This window comes from Scomber scombrus, chromosome 14 (assembly GCF_963691925.1).
Source record: "Scomber scombrus chromosome 14, fScoSco1.1, whole genome shotgun sequence".
In the NCBI taxonomy this organism is placed as follows: domain Eukaryota; kingdom Metazoa; phylum Chordata; class Actinopteri; order Scombriformes; family Scombridae; genus Scomber; species Scomber scombrus.
In genome coordinates this window covers 15,635,641-15,653,896 of record NC_084983.1, presented here as the reverse complement: position 1 = coordinate 15,653,896, position 18,256 = coordinate 15,635,641, and the positions used below count along the sequence as shown (strand labels likewise).

The 18,256-nt window shown below is 36.7% G+C and overlaps 1 protein-coding gene across 1 annotated transcript; it reads right to left on the bottom strand.

Moving 5' to 3' along the window:
• Positions 1–1,763: 1,763 nt before the first annotated feature.
• Positions 1,764–16,519, bottom strand: LOC133994229 (glycerophosphodiester phosphodiesterase domain-containing protein 5-like). The gene is made up of 15 exons (XM_062433455.1): positions 16,292–16,519; positions 13,799–13,902; positions 11,725–11,818; positions 10,649–10,708; positions 9,267–9,365; positions 9,059–9,152; positions 8,644–8,789; positions 7,560–7,642; positions 6,319–6,469; positions 5,266–5,490; positions 4,415–4,572; positions 4,072–4,219; positions 3,303–3,385; positions 2,948–3,030; positions 1,764–1,937 (listed from the first exon to the last, which is right to left on the bottom strand). The coding sequence occupies exons 1-15, from the start codon at positions 16,466–16,468 to the stop codon at positions 1,855–1,857; spliced, it is 1,788 nt and encodes a 595-aa protein (XP_062289439.1). The 5' UTR covers positions 16,469–16,519; the 3' UTR covers positions 1,764–1,854.
• Between the last annotated feature and the right edge of the window lie 1,737 nt (positions 16,520–18,256).

Here is an 18,256-nt window from a genome sequence, read left to right as displayed (position 1 = left end):
TTTTTTTCATAATGTATTGAACCACTTAGCATTGATTTTTAAGCATCAAGTAATTAATCATATTTTTTTTTGACCTTGTTTATTAAAAGGAGAAATTGTTTCATCTTTGATTTGACCACGTATTCTGATGTAGAGATGAATAAATTACATTTTGCAAAAGAGAAAAAAAACTAGGCTCGTTTCTGTTTTTATATGAGAGCTGCTTTGTTGTAACACGAGTGATTTTAGATTTGATCAAGAAGCCAGAAGATGAACGTTTACAGAAAAGTAAGCATACATTATAATTATACACAATAAATAATAATAACTTTATTCATATAGCACCTTTCATACATAAAATGTTTACATTTAAAGCATGGTTCCACAGTTTTGGTGCATAAACCATAAAGGCCGCTTTCTGTGGCTGATATGGTATTACATATTCAGTAATATATACCATTCAAAGCTTTGTAGACAATTAAAAAGGACATTAAAATCAATTCTAAAAGTACAGGTCAGCTAAAATAAGAGTGATGTGGTCTCTTTTTTTTGTTCTTTGGTTAAAAGTCTTGCTGCAGAGTTCTGTATAAGTTGTAATTTCTTGATAGACTTTTTTTAGGAGACCAGTAAAAAAAAAAGTGCATTGCAATGGTCATACCTTGGCAACATTTCTTGGGTGGAAAAAGTAAGTATTATACAGATCCCTAATTTGGGACCTGTATTATATAGCTTACATACACATTTTTTAATACAAGGTTTTATACAAATTTCGGAGTCATTTGCAGGTATTTAATGGTTAATTGCTGCAATTTTGGTACAAATTATAAGAAAAACTGAAAAGTGTAAATTCACAGAACAGACCTGTGAAATAAAGTGTTACCACATTTGTGTTCTCTGTGTGTTTGAAGATTGAAAAGGCAGAGCAAAGAGGGAGTTATAAAGAGTTAAAAAGTCTTTATTTAATGTTCATATTGGTGATGCTGAGCAGTTTCAACCTCACACGGTCGTCATCTGGGGTTTTTTTGGTGCGTTTAATGAATCTTGTTTTCACTGTTTCTGCCTGTTACCAACTTTATGTGAATGCTTTGATCTTTTTTGACGAGTGGAGATAACAGCAAAAAAATGCTCTGTAGAAATTGTGTTCTTGCCATGAATCAAGGGTGCAGTTTTCCCCTTTTTAAATGAGCAGTTTCAGTTTGATTTACTCACTAAAACCTCTCTCTGTAAAAAAAAACCCAAACTGTTCAGTCACCAAATTTCAGCTGATAGGAGTGGATCGAAATGTTGATAACAGCGGAGTCACCTTCAGGTATTATCACACTTTATTTAAGCCTGAGAAAAGTCCTGCCACCTCTTTTTTTCTTTTTATTTCTGAGTATATTGTCCTATAAACTATATTTATCCTGCTTATGTTGTGTTCATTTCATGTAAGATGGGAAATATTCACCTTTATGAGTCCAAAGTTATAGCTACAACTTGGGAGGTTGGCACGGACCCAATCTTGTAATTACGATATAACCTTAAGGCAACATTATCCCTTTGTAATAAACTACAGGAAGATGAGACATAACTTCATCTCGGCAAGATGTGAATGAGCCAATTTTACAAAATGTGGAAATAATCCTTTAAATCCTTTAAAGCAGTTCCCCACAAAAAAAAACGTTTTTATTATTTCTGAGGTAAAATTCAATTTATTCATTTGATATTTGTGTAGAAAGATAATTCTGACAAAGGGAAGAAATGTTTCAGTCACTTTTATTTCACAAACACAGTGTTGTATCCGTACTGTACAGTGTGTATATATATGTATATATATATATTTCTTTTATTACTGAGATCTTACAGGTTTGGCAGTTTCGGGCTCAGAGGCGGAGGTTAGTGCTCGGTGACGGTTGCTATGCTGGGCATCCTCTCTGCTTGGGAGTTACAGCTGGAGACTGACCATATATCACTCATCTCTGTAATAAGTGCAGATTCAGAAAGATGCAGATTAACAAATATATTGTTTGATTTCAGTCAAATAATAATAATAAACAGCACAAAGTACACTCTTAAGTTTTTATGTTGTATGTCTCACCATAGGAGGGCCACTCGACAAGGTTTTATTATCATAATAATAATAATAATAATAATAATAATAATAATAATAATAATAATAATAATTTATATAGCACTTTTCTTAACAATGTTACAAAGTGCTTCACGGCAAGGCAGATAAAAGTAAAACAATCAAGAGCACAGAGGTAAAGACAGAGGCAAAGAAGTAATAGATCATGGTGAATAATATTAAATAATAAAAAATAAAATGCTCAGAAGTAAAACTGAAAGAATAAAATCAATTAAAAGTCATACAGCAATACGACTTCTGCACATTATTGTTCTTTTCCCAATCTCAAAAAATCCTGCATATATTACTTTTCTTGTATTATGTTTTTTTTTCTTTATGTGTAATAAATAATTTGTTTGTTTTGTTTTAGTACAGTTGAAGCTAAAGGGAATGTAATTAGTTTTGCAAGTATTTGGTCAAAAAGTTTAACACCTTGATTTTACTTACGACTTATTAAAAATCTGACCTGCCGATACAGATTGTTTTTCTTTATTAAAACTTAATATTCCTCTTTTTTATTCCCTTTATATTCCTAACTATATATTTCTTTCTAAGAACTGTAATTGACAGCATACACAAACATTTTTGTAACTTTTCTTTGATGAAATATTAATTTAATTGTATGTTATGCATGTGCTTGTTCACCACAATGTTGGTTTTAAGTGTCTGATTAATTTAGTTATTCCTCTACAGCTTATTTTGGACTTACAGGTGTTAAAAAATAACTTTTGTGAGATTTGTGTCTTTTTCACTCACGCTGAAGAACGACGTGTGCGCATGAAAATTAGGTAAAAAAGTCAGATATACGACACTGATCAGCTTTATTTCTACTTTTAATCAGACTTGTTTGCAGCAGCTCACCTGTTTTGAATTTGCTGTAAGTGCCGTTGTTGTCCAGCGTGATTTTGCCACTCGAGCAGAAAGCCAGTCCTCGCTCTCGCCACCTGACAGAAAAACACAACGTGACCCCTGTGACCTCCTCTGTCAACACCAGACGCTTTTATCTCGTCTCATTCAGACCAAAACATATCCCTGTCATCTGTCGCCTGGGTGAAAAAGTCCCCGCTGCATCTCCAGTTTATTCAGACATTAGACAGGGAGGATGTTCTGCTGACTGCTTATTCATTGTCTTTATTTATATCTACATGTGTGTGTGTGTGTGTGTGTGTGTGTGTGTGTGTGTGTGTGTGTGTGTGTGTGTGTGTGTGAGATTCACCAGTGAAAGACGAAGATGATGAAAATCAGCACGAGGGACACCAGATCAATGAGAATCCACATCAGGTTATATTCATCCGGACTCTGAAAGAGAGACAGAGAAAGGAGGTTTTTTTGTAAAGCAGTGTGTAAAAAAACAGTAGATATAAAGATAAACCAAACTTTCTGAATCCAACTTTTTTTTATATCCATCTCTCTTGTTGTTGAATGTGTGTGTGTGTGTGTGTGTGTGTGTTTTTAAAGAATAAAGGAAAAGAGAAAACAAAGAAGAAGGAGGGAAAAGTTGAGGATTCATTTAAAGATAAGACCTAGAAAAGCAACAAATTCTCACATTCAAGAATCCGTAACCATCAAATCTTTATCATTTTTGCTTCAAGTGACAAAATTAATCATTAATTAATCAAAAAAGCTGCGTTTCAGATCTACTTTCATAAAATAACCTTACTCAAGGTCCACTTACTTAATGATCTTCAGTTGGACAGAAGTAACATACAGGTGGTCGTGTATGACAGTAAGTCATACACGACCACCTGTTACCACATGACCACATACTCCATGCTTAATTAAGCTGTCTCCATGACAACTGATCAACCTCTATTTGCTGCTGCTGCTGATGATGATGATGAAGGGCATGAGATGAGGTTTAAAGCTAGTAAAAAAGTCAGTAAGTGGACCTACACTATATTTAAAAGTGTGTTTTTTAACTTTTGTGGAAGTGGAAAAACGACATTCCTCTTAAAAGCAGAGAGTTGAACTGTGCAGCGCCTCACCATGAGGAAGAGGGGAACGCTCATGGTGCTGAGGAGCTGAGGAGCGTTGGTGGTCACCGAGTGGACGCCGGTGCACCAGGCCAGAGAGTAGAGCCACGGCTGGCTGATCACATACAGGTTGGTGGTGATGTTCACTGCAGCGTACTCACTGGAAAACAAGCCAGCAGAGAATCACGTGTGTTAGAAAACAACAGGCACGTCTATGATGCACACACACACACACACACACACACACACACACACACACACACACACACACACACACACACACACACACACACACACACACACACACACACACACACACACACACACACACACACACACACACACACACACCTACCTGACGAGCTCTGTGGACATGGAGCTGTAGTGCAGGTTGAGTTTGACGATGTGGTTGCTCTGGAGCTCCTCTAGAGGGAGCTGACTGCCTGAAGTCTGCTGCAGCTCTGGATCAAGCTCCTGGACCAGAGCCCGCAGATCTGAGGGCAGCCACAGCACCTGGTGAAAGATACACACACACGCATATAGTAATACACACACTCATCAATCTATGCTTTGAGAGGAGAGAGTTCAGGCAGAGTTCAGGCTGGATTGGAGCCAGCATGGAGAGAAAAAAAATCTAATTATAAATAACAGAAGAAAGAAATCAATTTTCTAAAGTAAAAATACATAAACCCTTCCTTGCTCAGTCCAATCCAGATATCTGCAATATTTACAGTCTTTTTAGCATCAAATTCCCTCTTTGTGTTTCCCTGGTGAGCTGTGATGGAAGTATAGTATCAAAAAGAGGGACTTTGGCACTAAAAACACCAAGATTGAAAGATATCTAGTTGATTTGAAGCTTCAAATAAATGTTTAAAAGCATTTTTCACACAGAAGGAGGAACTGTGGAGTTAGTCCCCCATCACTTATGAAGAGGTCTTCTAAAGTTCAGTAAGAACAGGAGGAATGATTACAGCGAGAAAATTGGGCGCCTGAAAAATTGAAGCCCATCCTTTAAACTCAAATATAGCCCCAGTTTGTGCCTCTTGTGTATTACTTTCAAGTGAAGAGAGCTAAGCATCCGTTTCTCTGAGAAATGCTCGTCGATATTTAATAAAACACAGCTGGCCCAGAGAGATAGACGGCTCATCTTACTTCATTTTTTAGTTTACTTTGACGTCCGTTTGGGATAACAGAGATTATCATCACCTGTGAGGAGTGAATGGACGTCTCGTTCTGGATGACTTCCAGCGTGCGTTGGATCCAGGTGTCCCGGTAAGGGTGGCCTCTGGGCGGTCGGTACAGGTCAAAGATCACCAGTTTGTCTGTCTTTGCTGCCAACTGGAGGAAGGCCTGCAGGCTGCAGACGGATTGGTTTCCTGCCCGCAGTCGGTCCTCCGCTCCCAGAGAGCCGGTCGTACCAAACGGATTGTGCTAGAAGGGGAAAACATCAATATCTAATTAATATGGTGACATAACACGCCATCCAATATGCTCTGCATCTGCCAGCTGCTCAGAGTGTAGTAGTATTGTTGTGATGTTGTGAATTAAATAGTCTCTGATGATTTGACTGCCAAGAGTCGTCACATGTACACACAGCTGAAAGTGCAGATACATTCATTTCTACTTCACGCAGGTAAAGTGACAATTAGAACTAGTCTATTGTCGTGGATCTCTTTGTCTGCCGAAAATGAGGCTGATGCATTTGAGTTCGGGTGGAATTGATGAGCTTTTATTTGCAAAGAAAAACTTAACATCCATCCACACTTATAGTCAGTTTCAGTGGAGCTTCCTTCACTCAGACTGGAACCTTTTACTAACCTGTATCCAATACATTTGTAATCCAAAAAGTGTCAAACCGCTAATCAAATATACATGTAAAAAGAACTTGCCATGCACGAAGATGGTTTTCAACAATATCTGTATATTAATAGATACACGAGAGTGTCACTGGTGTGAGATTTGGAGTTGTTCCTTGTCAAATTTCCATTTGGATAATTAGTTTAAATAATCTCAGTTTTCTTATAGAGCTTTGCTGGATGTGCCATGGATTCATTGAGTCATCTGTGAGCTACAATGTGATGTTTGTAGGTGTGCGCTTTTCTCATTTAAGGTGAGCAGAGACTAACTTTACACTTTTTGCAGATGAATGTGAAAAACAGTGTGAACAGTTAAGTTCAAACATCCAGCTGTAGGAACAAAAAGAAAAACACAATCTTTGACTGTAAGGAGATTTAAAGAAAGCCGACGATCTAAACTCACAGAGAGGAACCAGGCTCCGGCGTTCAGGCTCTCCAGCTCAGCCCAGGTGAACATGGCAGCCAAGGTGTCACTCCGGTTGGGAAAAACCTCCTGAATGTTGGTGGTCCTCCGCAGGGTGCGGTCATGCATCAGGAAGGGCACTCCGTCAAAGCTGCAACCATGACAGGACAACAGTGCTGTCAGAGAAACGTTAGCCCTGTACTTTTTTAAAAACTTTATAATGTTTTAAATTGGCGTCAGATATATTTGAGAATAAATATCCGAAGCCTAAAAAGATAAAAACATGTCACATCCGAAGACAACGAATGCTGCACCTCGTTGGAAGGACAAGAAAGATTCACATTCAAAAAAAAGGAGGAAGCTTCATTTTGGACACATCTGCAGGTCCATAAACAATAAAATAAACATAAGACATAATAGAAAGATTAAAATTAAATTACAATGCAAGGAAAAAACAGTACAGATATATACAGGGTCCACCATATGGCGTTAAGCATATGGTGGAATTAAATAATTGCAGGTGTGTTTTTGGACCTCACTCAACCTAACTCCCACAGATCCAAACAGTGTTGCTGTTGTGTCACATCATGTTTGAACGCATGGCGAAAAAACTGCCACAACACCCGGTTTGTAATAACCATAATACCGCAAATGCAAGAGATCTAACAACTCCTGAGGGAAACATCTGGCTCTTTAGCTACGAAATGCTCAAATATGTTCACCAGCTAGTCTACAGCTAACTGTGTCTGTTTGGTGTTGAGCAGGTAGTGTACAGTGGAGGTTTTTAAAACAAAGCTTTTTCTCTGAAAACGACACCATGAGAGTGCTGAGAATGAACCAAAACGGTAAAGTTGCAGCCAGACAGCTAAACAATGAGCTGAAACTCACTATAAAGCTCTGTAAGGCTAATAAGAGCTGATAATTCTCTGTAGGTTCATCATTACAACCCACAAACACATTAACCCTGACAGATCAGACATTGTTATAATGAAAAATATTGATCATAGCAGTTTTGAGACTTATAATTACATAAAGCTGGACTTTTCACCAGTCTTAACTTTGTGTAAACTGCACATTTCACTTATTATCATTGTTATAATCCACTGAAAATGTTCTGTTTAATTCACAGTTTGTTAGCCTTCCTGTATACAATCAGTATAGAGTACAGTATTGATCAATGACGATAAATAAATTTAGATTTTTCCTGTACTCTTCATACATCTCTGCAGTCAGATACTGACCTAATAGTGACGTCCGTCTCCAGACCTCCACTTCCAGCTTTCACAGCCTTCTCGAACGACATCAGCGTGTTTTCTGGAGCGAGCTGCAAACGAGAGTCACGCACAGGGGGATAATCAATAGATTCATCAATACATTCACATGCAGTAACATTAGTATGCGGGGAGTACAGGACATGCAAGTTGCTCTTTCACTGAGGAGTATACAACTTTTGCAGCTAAAGCAGACTCCAAAATAATTAGGATTACTTTTGTCTTGTATTCAGACTTAAAACTCATCTAACAGTTATCCATCTTACTGCTCTGGCAAGTGATTTTGATGTGGTGGAAAGATGTAAATGTAACTTAAATTCAAATTTGTGACATTTTCTACTTTCTTTAGGCTAAGATAATCTGACACCATGGAAAAGATCATTTATGAACAAGCTTGTTATTTTTTAGTGCAGTCGCTGTTTCATTTCTGATAGAGATTTTAATTATGCAGCCCATACATCAATGGAGAGAGTAGACAGGAGTCCAGGGTGTCTTGCATTGAAAAGGTTTATTTTCTTGGCCAAGGAGAAGTGAATGAATGATCAGTACACGTTATGTTCTGATGCTCCCTTCAATTTTGAAGTTTCTGTCCCCTGGGGATAGACTTTAAACCACACAGATAGACTTTAATCCACACAGATAGACTTTAAACCACACAGATAATGCCACAGGTTGAGCCATGCCCAAATATGGGCAGATCCAACACATCTACAATATACAGAATGTAGTCTACTGGTCTACAGATAAAACATTGCTTAGACGCCACTCAGGACATTTGTCCTCCATCCAACACTATATCAAACCTCTGACTACAGTTACCTCTACTCCGTTCAGGGAAAACAGTCAAACACATATCTGACCTCGGCTGCTATAGCAACACTATCAGAATGCCTCATGTTTTCCCCAAAAGGAGCAGACTCACTGCTCACCACTATCTCAAGGGGAGACAGTGTCTAAACCCAACATTTGGTGTGGCCTTGCTATGACCGCAAAGCCTAGTTTGACCCAGTGCATATTAATGTTGAAAAAATCCCTAAGAATTTCTCTATCTCACCATGGGAGCTCCTCTGTGGCCGATGAGGGCTGGTGCGGGACCCAGGGTCCCCTTCTCTTTGATACAAGGAGAATACAAACCGAGGGGCACCAAGTAAAGGGCAAATAGGATGGTGAGGTAAACCCCCATGATCAGGCCCCGCCTTACTGAAACACACACACCATTTTTAAAAAAAAACACACAAAGAGAGTTTAACTAAAAGCACCTGAGGACATTCAATAAAATCACAATCTAACAGTGAAGAGTTTGTTGTTTTAAAGTGTGAATATCTTTTAAAATAAAGAAACATCTTTCTTCTCAGATAAATCTTGAATGATAAAATATATTTACCATAATGTCAAACTGTTCCTTAAAAATTCCTTAAATTTCTGCAGTGTGGAGACCTTTAAGCAACTCAAACACGTATGTATCTCACCTCTGCTGTTCATGCGAAAGAAGTGCAAAGCTATTGGCCAGGCCAGCGCCGTCATCAGTAAGACTCCACCGACGTGTAAGTACAGCGCTGTCACCTGTTCAGGATATTAAAACAAAACATAATCTGGTGTCAGGAGAGGAAAACTCACAGAGGATATCCGAGAGGCTGCGTGTGATGGGAAGACCGATGGACAGAAGAAGCGCATCACCTGGAAGGAAAGAAGTAACGTCGTCCATTCTTTACTCCACAGGTCAGATAAGACGGCCGTGGCTACGATGGAGAAAGTCAGGCTCACCAGGATCCCGATCTGACAGAAAACATGTCATCCATCCACATTTGGACCCATTAGAAGTCACAGAACAGTACAAATATATTTACTTTGTCTGTTAGTCTTGTCTTTTTGGCAGCTAGTTTAAGCTTTATTCATTCAGGAACTCAAAATACACATATACACTCACCATGCACTTTTATAAGATACACCTGTACAATCTAATGCAATCTAATACAACAGCTCTGCTATAAATTCTACTTTTACAAAGCTTTTAAATTTTCAGTTTTTGTTGGCATTGTCAGAAAGATGATAATTTGACTTTATCTTGATTATTGATTTCATAGCGTGTGGTGGAGGCAGTAGATTTTATATACAGACTGTTTTTCCCCTCATGTTTGTTAATGGGGTGGAAAAAATATTAGGAACATTTTCCAATATAATGCACTCCCAAACATCACCTCCACACCCACTATGCCCTAAATATAGGTTTTGTAAAAGTATATATATATAAAAAAAACAGTCATAAATATTAAGTCCTGAAATCACTTTTACTCGTCCCTCATTTAACTGAAATTGTGCTACACTAAAAAGGACAGCATCATGAAATCAGATAATTATAAATATACATTTCTGATTTCTTATTGCTTGAAGGAGAACACAGGATCTTTTAAAACCTAGTTTTTTACTCTTACTTTTAATCAACTTTTTCTTGTTATTCTTATTATTTATTTTTCTCTTATTTATTTAACTTTCCTCACCATTTTGTTATTCCTTTTCTTTATGTTGCAGCTTGTCAATCATCCTTGAAGCACTTTGAACTACATTATTAACACGTATGAAAGGTGCTATATGAAGAAAGTTTGATTGATTAAAAAAAGTTTCATTTCAGTTTCAGATTTTAAAATCCCTCGAGCATCTTTCAGCTTGTTTCACAGTCCAGTACTGAAACCAGTTCAGTATCGTCAGCATTATACTGTGAACTAATGCTGTTAAATATTTCAGCAGTGAGTAATGTATCAAATGTCATCCAGTAGCTTAAGGCTGTCAGGAACAAGCTTTAAATTAATAAAACATGTCTTAGCATACACCACATTATCAATAAAGCCTTGAGTACATCACTCAACACAGTAATTATCTACCAGGCACATGCAGATAATATCGTGTTTCTCATTAATGGACTTTTAGGCTGACAAACAAAAATCAATCAAAAATATAAGATTTAATATCTTAAAACACAATATATTCAATTAAACTTTAATATCCTGTTTACACACTCATTGATTGTTGGGTTGATTTAAAAACCGGGAGAGCAGCATTACCTTGTGACTCCAGTGTAAATAGAGTTTTTGGCCTTCGGAAAGTAAACACACAGCCAGGAGCTGCACAGAGAAATAACACACACACACACACACACACACAGACACAGACACACACACACACACACACACACACACACACACACACACACACACACACACACACACACACACACACACACACACACACACACACACGTTAACTCTGATAAATGACAGTTATACTGAGTCATAGTTTAATGTCAAACATCTCAAAGGCACAGACAAAAAGCACAGATAAGAAGATGGATAACCACTGTGTGTTCAATGTGGAGCCATAGTCAGGATGTGATTAACTTAGCTTGGCATGAAGACTGAAAGCAAGTATAAAGGTCCAGCCTACAATTCAATAATAAACCCACAAACGCATCTAAAGCTCAATAATTAACACTTCATATCTTGCTTGCTTGTTTAAATTGTACACAAGAAGATACTAACAATAATTTAGATGAAAATGCTTAATGTGTATATAATGTGACAATTTAAATGGCACTAAAATTACACTTAATTAGGGCTACTATGAAGCTTCAGTTGTTCAAATGAGTCAAATCAAGTAGATATGTTTCAACGTTACAGTGTTTTTAGTGCCAAAGTCTCTCTTTTTGTTACTTTACTTCCACCACAGCTCAACAGGGAAACACAAAGAGGGAATTAGATGCTAAAAATGCAAAATCCACTTGACATGACTAACTCAGACTTCTGAAGCCTCATATCATTTCACATCTATTTATATGACTTAAGTCGTATCTGATAGCTTCTCAAATTTTGAGAATTTGCTGCTTTTGACATGACAGTCAATTTAAAATTAAGCTTGTGATGTAGGATATTGTAGTGGCCGTTTTTCGCCGTTTCTTGATGTTTGTAGATCAAACAATCAATTAATTGAGATCGTCTGCAGATATAAACTGTTTATTAAATCTCATTTCACAGTTTCTGTCAATCAACTGATCGTTTTAGTTCTCCAATATTCCATAAAAATGTTATTTAAAAATCAGGAAAATGTGAGTGAGACCGTCGGTGTTTGTGTGTTCGTGCCTCACCATGAGCACAGTGATGTAGGTGAAGAAACCTGCAGCGATGGCCAGCAGCACCACAGACCACGGAAACCAGAAGCCCAAGTTCCCAAAGTTAAACCTGCGCTCGTCAGGCACACAGGTGAAGAAAGAAAGAAAGGAAAGGACTGTTGTTAGTGGAGGACAAGAGTGAAAATACCAACAATAAACCAAGCAGATTAACAGTTTGAAATACAGTTTGTACAAAGAAAGAGGGAGAGAGAGAGAGGAGATGCTAACTCTTTGTTGATAAAGGTATACTATGCAGGATTTGTCTGTTTTAAAAGTTGGCCTTTCTTCCTCAACTCAAAGACACCAGAGTAAGAGAGATCAGTGATGTCGAGCGAGCTAGAGAGTGAATGAAGAGAGGGAGCAGTGTTAGCGAGAACAAAGAGAAAGAGAAATGAAATGTTATTTAATGATTTTTTTATGTGTGGAGTTACTTTCTGAAGCACAAATAAACCCTGAAGTGAGTCAACAGATGTATTAACCTGATTATATTTTCATTGCAAACAAAAATACTTTTAGGCAGATGATATATTTGCTTCTTTGCTGTGCATTGGTTATTATATTACAGATTAAATGACTATCAAAGCATCTGAAATGAGAGAAATAATATCAACAGTGCAGCCATGTCGAGAGGTGTATTTACACTGCACCTGCTGACTGTGCACACAGTGTGAAACGAGCTCACCGTCATCACAATCTTAGTGGTTATATTTCTATATTGGAAAAATACTTGCATGTATCCCCCTACACACACACACACACACACACACACACACACACACACACACACACACACACACACACACACACACACACACACACACACACACACACACACACACACACACACACACACACACACACACACACACACACACACACACACACGTCATAAGGTTCAATCACAACATGAGCACACAGCCAGGGTCGGTTTGGAAACTTACAGGCTGGTTATTAACTTTTACATATTTATTTATTTAAGAGAAAAAAACGCACTGAAGTCCTTGAAGGGGGCTTAACTGGGGCTAACTAACTAACTAACTAACTGGGGATTTGTGATGTAATGATCTGATGTAATAGCCTTGTTATTGACTGAGCGCTCCACACCCACTGTCCAAAGACTGACGCCCAGAACGGTCCTAGATAAGAATTATAATTAAATATAGGCAGAGGGAAGAGTCTCTGCAGATAAATACTTATAGTGGGTCATAATAAGTAATAATTGAGAAGGATTCATTTTTGTATGAGTCTATATATTCTTTGTTTTTTTTGTTGTTGTTTTTTAGGAAAATCATACATAGTATACCTTTATAGACAATGAAAGCAAAGACCATAGATAGACCAAGACAATAAAACAGAATTATGAAATATAAAAAATAATGAGAAGCAAAACAAATGGGATTGTTGTTGTTATGTAGGTTTAAGGGTTAAGGGGTTAAGGGTTATGGGTTAGGGTTATGGGTATTGTTATTGTTATGTATTTGTATTTGTTACAGGCTACAATGATGTTTATGTGTGCGCGTTTATGTGTGCGCGTGTATCTGTATGTATCTGTGCACACCAGAGTTATTATTTTACTTATTAAAACTAAGACTAAAACTAGCAAAAGGAAAAATATTTCATTAACTGAAATAGAAATAGAAATAAAAATAAAAACGCCGTCTTTTTAAAATACTGAAACTAAATAAAAACTACAATGAACAATGCAAAATGAACTATAACGAAACAGAATTGCAGATCAGCTTCATTCTGGATATTAATACAGACCATTTAAAGATTGGCTTTTGATTAAAGTTCCAGGTGATAATTACTGAGCATCGTTAATGGTTAAAGAATAAAATAAAATCGCTTTGCACAATATGGTACCTTTAATAAACAATGATTTGGTTAAACCATACCTGAAAAATTAAAATAAAACTAAATAAAAACTAAACTTAAACTACTTAAAATAAACTGAAATAAAAAACAAAAACTGAAAAACTAAATAAAAATAAAAACTAATGACTAATATAAACCTATAATAACCCTGGTGCACACAGATACATGGACCCACCAGTCAAAGTCATTGTAGTCGTTCTTCGCTTGTCCCCAGAAGTAGAGAAACAAGAGCGTTAAGCAGAAAGACGCCACAAGCAGAGCGAAGCTGGCGCCTTCCAACTGTTAACACATAAAAACACAAGCTGCCCTTTAATACAAAGTATGTGTTGTTTCTTTTCTTTTTACTCCAATTTATTGCCATGTTTCCATAGAGATGGAGGACCGTCCCTTGATCGTTGACCCCATCATAATAAAAAGAGAGGGACTAAAACAGGAAAAGTCTTTAGTGGCTTAACTGTGATTGTAAAAAACGTTGAGAAAACAAGCTGAGTGCTTTTTATCACCGCATCAGTACAGTTAATTAAAAGCTGTGTTTAACCGTTGTCATACCTTGTTTGAAAACCATTTTCTACATGGACAACTTCATACGTCGATACATGAGCTGATGCAAACATGCTGAAGTCAATAATTAATGAGATATAATTACCTCTTCTTCTTCCCCTGTTTTATTGATTTGTTTTGTAAGCTTCAAACCTGCATTTTAATTATTTATATCCATCTAAATAAAGCATTGATTAGCTGAATGTTTGGTCTTGGTTGAATGATTAAGTTAGACTGGTAGATAATTACAAAACAAACAAATATCTTGGGACAGTTATTGATTAAAAGCTCAGCAGCGTGTTTATGATCTTAGAAAAATGAACTCTTAATGTGTGTGTGTGGTACAGGAATCTCAGCCTGTCTGACACATATAAATGAAAGTTCAGAGAGTTTGAGTAACTTCCATCGAGGAGAAAAGGACCAAACTTTAACCAAAGTTAAAAGTTAATTCTTGCAACACTTTCTCTCTTAACTGGATTATCTCAATGTTTTAGACTTTGGGTGTTTTATATCAAGGTAGTGTGGTATGACAGGAGCTTTTAACCCAGGAGGAATTTTTTAATGCATTGTGTAACTACTACTGTTTTTTGTTTTCTGGCTGCAAACCAAATCTGCTCCCCTTGTGGACAATAATGATTGTTTGATTGGGTAATAAAAGGCTGATTAAATAAAGTGTACAATGTGTGTTCTGTGTTTAAATTGCATGTTAAGAAACGGTACAATATGTGGGCTTTGGTGAGACTGAATGCTGCAGAGTTTGGCTGTCTTAAAATAGGAGGAGATATTTTAATCAACTCATAAATTTAAATGCATTCACTTCAATTTGCAGGTTTATTTGAGTCGATTGTTCCTGCGTCAGTGTTTTTCTACTTCCCTTTCATGAATCAGTGTCATATGTCCTTTTTTACTCTTCTTTATGTTTTTGTGTATGTTTTACTTTTGCATTCTTTTTTATATATTAATTATTTTACTAATATTGTTTGTTTGTTTTATTGATTGTGTACTTACTTAGTATTAATTGTTCTTTATTCTTTCTGTTGATGCTCTTCTATTTTTGCTATCCAATTTGCTGCTGAAATAATGTACATTTCCCTAATCTTATCTTATTTTATCTTAACCACCTGCAGATTCAAACAATTTGGAATATAAAATCTTGAAAAACAGATTATGTATTCATACATTTCTGTGTGAATTTTTTCAAAACTTCATTTTGTCTTTTCATACTTGAAAATAGGATTTGCCAACACGACACAATTTCAACATTTATCTTGCAAAATAAGTTTGTGGTAGACGCACACATCCAGTCCAGACACTGCAGCTCCCAATGGATTTAAAATGATATCACAAGTGTCTGAAGTCTGAAGAAGAGCATTGAGCTATAAACGTCAACTTGTGCTATCTTATTAAATCTGCCAACATTTCTCTTGCAGAAAGTTTTTAGTTTGAGGTGATTTCACCTGAACTGAAATCATCATTATTAAATTAGTTAATTCTGTATTTAATAGTTGTTTTGGCAGTAATGGACACTTAAGTACATTTGCTCTTCAGACTTCAGGTTTTTTTTTACTAAACTTGAGTATTTCTACTCATGTTTAAAACAAACTTTAAAAAGTACTGCAATATATTTTTACACTACTACTTTTATCAACATGATTCAACACCATATTATCTGCTTTATTATAAAGTATGACATATAGATTAAACTGTGTTCCACTATAATTTAAAACAATTACACTGACCATTTACAAAATGCTGTTTCTACTAAAATACTTTTAAGTTTGATACTCAAATACAATCAGCAAAATGTACTCAAGTACAATTAAGAAAAAAAATTGCCGTTTTTACATTGTTGTATTTCTATTTTTACTCATATAAGAGATCACAATACTTTTTTCACTACTGTTTTTTAATTAGGATTCAATCAGTATCGACTGTAAAAAACATTTAGACCACAGAAAGCTAAAACTCTAATTTTAATCCTTTAATAGACACATTTATCTTCTTTAAACGCAAGCAATTCATTCTCTATAGCTCTATAATTATGTAACCATCGACAGCATCCTCCTCCTCCTCCTCCTCTCCATGGTGTGTGTGTGTGTGTGTGTGTGTGTGTGTGTGTACCTCTGACCTTGTTGCAGCACCAGTCTCCGGGCCGAGTGCCGCTCCTCTCGTAGCGTCTCCACTGGCAGCCGTACAAACCAGCCAGACACGACACCAAAGGCTGGTGCTCGTAGCGTCGCAGCACTTTGGCCCGAAGACCATGCAGCCGCCCAAACTGCAGCTGGGACAACGTGGACGTGGCCATGGCTCACGAGCTCTCTGACGCACCCTCCATCCTGCTCACACACACACACACACACACCTGAAAACACAGAAACACAACAGCCAAAGGAAAATATTACAGCATGACTTTTATACTGTGAAGTTGCAATAATACCCTGTGTGTGCAAAAACAGCTGTTCAATTTTTGGCACAGTGCAAAAACACATGCCGACTCTGGTTAGTGCAATAAAAAGAGAGATTATTTCACCCAATTCTGTGTTACACCTTATTAGCCAACTTCTTTACAACTTATCAGCACAGGCTTTATACATATTTTTGGAAATTATGGTAATTTAAATTAAACTATACCTCATTTTTTAGTCAAGAAAAAGCAGAAATTATGAATTATTTTAACTAAATTTAAATTATGTTGGTCTATCATAGACTGGTATATTTCAAAGTTGAGTCATTATACTGTTTTGAAACCATTTGAATAAAGAAATGGGAGCAATTACACATGTTGTCCTCCCGGGTCAAAATCAGGACAAGAGGAGGGTTACACTTATGCATATGTTTATTTATATGTTTGATTCTGCTGCAAATGCATCTATTTTTAAATCATTTATTTTATTGGAAGGAATTGCACTAAATTTCATTGTGCAGCTGTGTAATCCTACTCTATACAGACTTCATAGTGACATTATGATACTCTACATTTGTTTGAAACTGACACTTCTCATCAATTTTTGTCAACTTGAAACAATTTTATTCTCCTTTTAGGCCTTTTGAATGTAAAGCACTTGGTGTATATGTAGTTTATTTTGTTGTAAAGCACTTTAAGCTGCATTTCTTATATAAAAAGGTGCTCCACTCCACTGAAGAGTTGCACTAAATTCAATTGTGTAATGACAAAGACATTCGTTCTATTATCTACAGACTTCATAGTGACATTATAATACTCTATTTTTTTGCGAATGCGCATGCTCATTAAATCATCTTTCAAATATTTGGACACAATAGCCAATCTCTCAGCAGGGAAAACAAAACAGTTTAACTAAACCAATCCTCTGTTATAGTAGACTATTGTTACAGATTGTTTTGTTATTTTTATGCAGGAATTCACCAGAAATGTCCTCCCCGTCTGCTCGGCTGCAGTTCCCAGAGGATGCAGAGTTTAAGATTTGCTCAGACTTCCTCACTTTTGGCCTCCAAGGTCAGGTTTACTTCAGATATGACAGCTCTTGTGCAACTGGGGTGTGCTTCAATGGACAACTCAGTCAGTAATCCTCATGTAGGCTTAATGAAGGATATCTGTGTGAATTCAAAATTACACTTTTTAAAAAATGCAGAGTATATACAATCACCTTCAGTGTATGCATACAGGTTACACAGATTAAAACACCATCTAGCATGTACAGTATGAATGATTTCTGGAATATCAGTATTGGTGCTCCACTGTGGCACTAAAGCCTGACCTAAATAAACAGCAGGGAAAGAATGATACAGAAATAACCTGTAAAATGAGTCATCAGTAAACATTTAAAAAAAGAAGGTTTTATGCCTACAAGTAACTCATATAATCAGCTGAATTGCGTAACAGGACTGAGTGACAAGCTGCTACTCGATGGAGCAAAGTTACCAAATTCCTCTCAGGATTAAAGAGTTTAAATATTAAGGACGCGGTGGTTATGATGGTAAATTCTGCACACATAAATAAACACACACACACGCACACACATACACAGAGGAGACATTTCGCCTTTTTTGCGGATCTGGTTTGCACCTTGATCCAGGTGTTGGGCGCTTAAATGATGCGTAAAAAACACCAACC